This window comes from Neolamprologus brichardi, chromosome 9, assembly GCF_056152115.1.
Source record: "Neolamprologus brichardi isolate AB-2024 chromosome 9, ASM5615211v1, whole genome shotgun sequence".
NCBI classification, from domain to species: Eukaryota; Metazoa; Chordata; class Actinopteri; order Cichliformes; family Cichlidae; genus Neolamprologus; species Neolamprologus brichardi.
In genome coordinates, this window is record NC_142112.1 from 85,671 (window position 1) to 91,670 (window position 6,000).

Consider the following 6,000-nt stretch of genomic DNA (forward strand, 5'->3'; position numbering starts at 1 on the left):
ATTTTAAATTAAAGTGCAAGAGTTCTAAATCAACTGGATGCTGACCCAGCCCCTTTCAGAAACAGAAACAGGCAATGGCAAAGGCAAGATCTTTTCAATGAGTCCTCCCATTGTCACAAACTGTTGCTCATAAGAGATTGTGTCAATGTTAACATTGACACAATCTCTAACAATCTGGCTCTAACATTCTGGCTTAACACCACAATCTGTTTAATCATCATACAGAAACTGTGGAATAAACTGCCTTTACATATCAGGACCCCTCCAACACTGGATACTGTTAAATTAAGGTGAATGCATGTACAGAATGAATGTCACTGTATGTGAAAAGGCTGGAATATTTAAAAAAGAAAAAAAAAAAAAAAAAAACCCACTTTAACACTTTATGGCCGGTCGGAGCAGGTATGCTACGTTTTGCGCAACTACTTTTAAAGTCCGGTAAAATTGCAACCACATAAGCTAGCGCAATTATTATTATTATCTTTTTTTTTTTTTTGCATATGAAACTTGAGTAGTTGTACTCACATCTTATGCATTTAGCTTGTCCTAGGTCACAGTTTCCTTCCACATATGGCTTTGCAAGATTTGCATTTGCAGGAAAAAAAAACCATTATATTCCTGTAGGACTTGGTTCTATGGTAGGTCTTAAAGGGTTAAATAACTTTTCCTGTTGTTTTGTGTGTCTGCAGTTTGTCAGGCTGTCTGATCACAGAGGAAGGCTGTAATTCTCTGGCCTCAGCTCTGAACTCCAACCCCTCACATCTGCGAGAGCTGGACCTGAGCTACAATCATCCAGGAGACTCAGGAATGAAGTTGCTGTCGGCTGGACTGAAGAATCCAGGCTGGAGACTGGACACTCTAAGGTATGGCAAGAATGTTCAGTAGAGAAGGAACAGCTGGAAATGTTCCTTTTTATTTCAAACTGACGTTACCTTTGGACAATTTTTTTATTCTTTATGTGTATCTTCAAATGTTTGGCATTTTGCAATTTTTTTTAATGTATTGCACACAATGTGGGTGCCAAATACTATTATTGTTTCCTGCCTAACAATACAATGACAATAAAATAACAATCCTTAGTCTTGAATGATAGTAAAATAACTTTTGCAGACATAGAACCCTACAGAAATATATATTTCCAGTATGGGTCCTTAGGGCGCTGTTGGAATTCTTCTACCGAGTAACCCCAGCCAAATAGGATCTGGGACCTATGGAATTGTCGATACCCAGGAATCCAGACTGATGGCAAAACAACTAGTAGCTCAGTGTTCCAACATTTGGAAGAAGGAACTGCTCTTACGTCTAGAAATTGATGAAGAAATGCTATGGCAAGGGGCAGGTCAGGAGGGAGATACTATCATTACCCATGCAGAAGGAGTGTTGAGTGTTGAGTAACTGATCTAAATGACAGGATCATGGTAAAGTTTGAAACCTGGACCCTCAGTAGCCAGTTAAAAAGTTTAAGTGAAGTACCCTCTGAAGATGCACTAGTTCAGGGGTGTCAAACTCCAGTCCTCAAGGGCCAGCATCCTGCTTGTTTTTGAGATATCCCTGCCCTACCTGCTGCTGATTACCTGAATCAGGTGTGCTTTGCCAATAAGAAGCAACAAAGGCAGGTTAGTTTGAAAACAAGCAGGACAGCGGCCCTCGAGGCCTGGAGTTCGACACCTGTGTACTAGATAATGTGAAAGCAGCATTCTGGACAATTTGAACAGCAACCATGACTGAGACTAATGAGCTGATCTACACCTTAGAGTTGTTCCTGTGCTGGCAAGATTGGTGCCTTTGTGCTATCTTTCAGACCAGATTTGTCTGACCACTGGAAGCATTTCGGGATGTCATCCACTTCCTCTCTCTGCTAGTGGTACATACCGTGCGGAGGCCTGCCCTTCCATGATGGTTCTTCTCCATGCTCCTCTTTGTTCTTAGGTTTCTGCTGCCTGAGGTATTCACTGAGCACACATTGGGTTTTGGCAGTGGTTCTGATGCTCACCAGTCCTTAGCCTTCTTCGTTCTGTGAAACCCTCCATTTATGGTAAAGAGCATCCTTGACTTGATGTCAGTGACTTCTAGTGATGGGTAGATGAGGCCTCGTGAAGCGTTTCAGCACATTCTCCAAACTGTATCGATACTGTGTCGACACAGTGTTGCAGTTTTGCTCAATACTGACCCTGCTGGACCTTAAATATCATTGCAGGCAACTTACTTGAGACACACAACAGACACTGATTCAATGACCTAGTCATACTTGTATACACTGTAAGGTATTGTACTTTCCATGGAATCACTTTATATATCTTTTACATTGCAAATATTGTAGACATCTTTAAAATATTTTGTGAATGACATTAAGTGAAAATTAAAATGAAAGTATTGTGAATGTAATATTACCCATTTAAATGTAATTGACTCAGAGTTTATTATAAATTTCTATTCAGAAAAATGAGTGTATCCAATGTTTTTTCATTCAGTCTATTGCGTGTTTTTTGACACCATTTCCCCAGCTTTGGAAAACACAAGCTCACAGGGCACATATGAAGCTGGGGTACACAAAAACTGTAAAGCCAGGTGGAAAAGGTCCAGATAAGATGTCTTCCTATTCCCCCAGTATGTTAAAGGATCCTCTGATTTTGGAATGTTTCTCTTCAACAATCTCCACAATACTAAGGGGTTGGCAGTCCTTTATAATAAAATTCAGGACTGCCTGGTCCAGAACAATCTTCCTAGATGCTTGATTGCAAAATAATAAAACACACATTAATAAAAAAAAATATTATAATGCTGCTCAATGTCTATATAGGCCAACGTGTTCATTCTCGGTGTGTTTGTCTCCTCATTTTCATGTTTGGCTCTGTAATGCCTAAACATTGAGGAGGTGCTTTTGTTAAGAAAGCGCTACAGAACAGATGCAACATTTAACCTGCATAAAATAAAATAAATTATTTACACTGCAAGTCACATTGCTGTTTTTCCTATTCTGATAGATTACATTGAAACAAAGACAGAAAAACAGTTACCTTATTTGCAGTTACAAGATCGAAATTATCCCACACAGCAGAAACATTTCTTTTTTTTTTTGGTCTCCATTTTGTTGTAGAGACATATGTATTTTTTTTTTCTTCGCGAGAGTAATTTTGTTTTTTGGCGGCGACTCATTCCGTTGACAGATGTGGATGCGGTACCTTTTAAACACAGTTTGACGTGTTGGCAATGAGCGATAATCCAGCTGTGTCGATCACTTGACTTTTTCTTAAAGCGACACACGCACCAATACAGGTTTCGCTCTGATACATGTGTGTCAGTGTTGCTGGACCCATCACACGTGGCTTCTATCTTGTCCTTTGGCCACCTTATTATCCTAGCAGGGTACCTGATCACTGGCAGGGGGAAAGGTGTTGATGACCGAGATCTTGTTTTTCCCAGTCAGCTGATTCTTGCCTGACTTTGTGCTGGTATTTGGTGATTGCAGCTTTCCTAAAAGCTTAGTTGTGGTACCCATTTGCCTGTGAGATTCCTAAGTACTTGTAGCTGTCCTCAGTATCTGCAATGTTGCCTTCTGGTAGTACAATAACCTTAAATATGACCACCTTCCCTCTCTTTGTTACATCCAACTAAACTTCTTCAGTCTGAATGACAATCCAATGTCTTTGCTGAACATCCTAGTGGTGTGGGTCAGTGAATTGAGCTCTCGTTCACTCTTGGCTGACCACTTAATTTCAGCCACGTAGAGAACGCACCTAATGATTGCTACATTCCTGTTTCAGTAGCCAGTGTTGTTAATAGTCTCTTTGAGGGGTTTCAGGCCTAGGAAGAACAGCAGTGGTGGAAAGACATTTCCTTGATAGATCACACAGATGACAGTGACTTGTGCTTGGCTTGAAGTTGGTCTCGAGTGTTGATTGACAGATTCCCATTGAGTTCCTGATGAAGAATCTTAGTGTCCAGTTCATCTTGTATAGTTCAAGACTTCCAGGTTTCCAATACTTTTAGGAGCCAGGTATGGGCATCGAGTTAATAGTCAATCCAGGTGGTGCGCAGGTTATACTCTCAGGCGACTTCTCTGTCTACCAGAAATTGATGTCTCACTCTTCTGGTGTTACTGACAATTCCTTTCTGTGCCCTGTTCACATATTGAGTCTATTATGTATCTGCTTCTGATCTTAGCCAGGATGTTGCCTGAGAGGAGCTTCTGTGTGGGACTGAGGCAGGTTATTGTCCAATAGTTGGATGGGACCGGTCACTTCCGTGAATCATTGGAAATCCAGACTGTCCAGCCTTTCTGCCATTCAGCCATTCTGGGTGTCTCTCATAGAAAAAGAAGATGAATAGAAAGGTTATGAAGCTTAGAGTGTGAATTAGTCATATCTCATTCATTATAGTGGTGTACTGACAGTGCCAGGATCAGCCCAAACCATCAGCAGTTTGATCCACACATGAATTGAAGTGTACTTGTGAAAATGTTGGACTGTTCCTTTATCAGTGTCTAACAGTATGTGTATGAGAGCCATGTAATGTCCATGTGTGCATACTGACTGTGCTGGTCTGACCCCCTCCTCCTTTCAGGGTGGAGCCTGCTGGAATCCGATGGCTGAGACCAGGTCTGAGGAAGTGTAAGTGTGGTTTTAATGTGATTAATGAAAACAGAGCAGCACACATTCAACCATCTTCATCATTCACATCTCTGATGTCAGGAGTCATCATCAAAGTGTCAATCAATGAACAGATGATGGATCAATAACTGCAGCTGGATTGTGTTTGTTCTCTCCATCAGATTCCTGTCAACTCACAATCGACACAAACACAGTACACACAAACCTCCAACTGTCTGACAACAACAGGAAGGTGACAAATGTGGAGGAGGTTCAGTCATATCCTGATCATCCAGACAGATTTGATTTTTGCCCTCAGTTGCTGTGTAGAAATGGTCTGACTGGTCGCTGTTACTGGGAGGTCGAGTGGAGCGGAGACGTTTTTATATCAGTGAGTTACAGAAGAATCAGAAGGAAAGGAGACAGTAATGACTGTGTGTTTGGATGGAATGAGGAGTCCTGGAATTTGAGCTGCTCTGATTATGGTCCTTGCTCGGTCAGGCACAAAAACAGTGAAACACCCATCATCTCCTCCTCCTCCTCCTTCTCCTCCTCTGTCTCTAACAGAGTAGCAGTGTATGTGGACTGTCCTGCTGGCACTCTGTCCTTCTACAGAGTCTCCTCTGACACTCTGATCCACCTCCACACCTTAAACACCACATTCACTGAACCTCTTTATCCTGGATTTACAGTCTTGTTTCCCGGTTCCTCAGTGTTTGTCTTCTGTGGCGAGTCTAAAGAGTCTGCTCCTGTTAGCGAAAGCTTTGACTGTTGAACAGATAGTTCAGTCTGTACATGTTTCCTTCACTCAGAAACTGCCATGGTCCTGGGTCGGTGGCCCAGTGTTTTGTATTTGTGTTTTTGTATTTTGAATGTCCAATTTGATTTTAAATTGAACACTCAAATTAGGGCTACTGTAAAGTCCAGTTTTTATCATTTAAGGCGCTTGGCAAAGGTAAGACCTATTTTATCCAGGCTGCATTTTGAAACAGTAATCCATGCTTTTATTTCATCTCGTTTCGATTACTGTAATGCTCTGTATTTTGGAGTTAGTCTGTGTCTTCTCTCTCGTCTGCAGCTGGTCCAAAATGCTGCTGCACGACTTTTAACCAGAACTCGTAAAAGAGAGCACAACTACCATCCTCGCTTCACTCCATTGCCTGCCTGTATATCTTGGAGTTCCTTTTAAAATTGTCATGTTTGTTTTTAAATTTTTAAATGGTGTTGCCCCAACTTACCTCTCTGAGCTTCTGCATCCTTACTCACCCCCAAGGTCTCTCAGGTCAGCTGACAAGCTGCTCCTGGAGGTACGCAGGTCCAAGAGAAAGCTCAGAGGGGACAGGGCCTTCTCTATTGCTGCTCCTAATCAGTGTAACAATCTGCCCCAGCACAATAGAAAGACCCCTTAATT

General features: G+C 41.7%; 1 protein-coding gene across 2 annotated transcripts in view; it reads left to right on the plus strand.

Moving 5' to 3' along the window:
• Nucleotides 1-5,512, plus strand: part of LOC118456016 (protein NLRC3-like) — a 45,152-nt gene extending 39,640 nt beyond the window's left edge. The window contains exons 8-10 of one of the 2 annotated variants that reach the window (XM_035916389.2): nt 690-863; nt 4,564-4,610; nt 4,772-5,512. In XM_035916389.2, coding sequence (XP_035772282.2) covers nt 690-863; nt 4,564-4,610; nt 4,772-5,364 — 814 coding nt within the window. In that variant the 3' untranslated portion in view covers nt 5,365-5,512. Of the gene's footprint in view, nt 1-689; nt 886-4,563; nt 4,611-4,771 lie in introns of those variants that run through there. The other variant, XM_087845767.1, reaches the window with a different exon arrangement.
• Nucleotides 5,513-6,000: the final 488 nt, after the last annotated feature.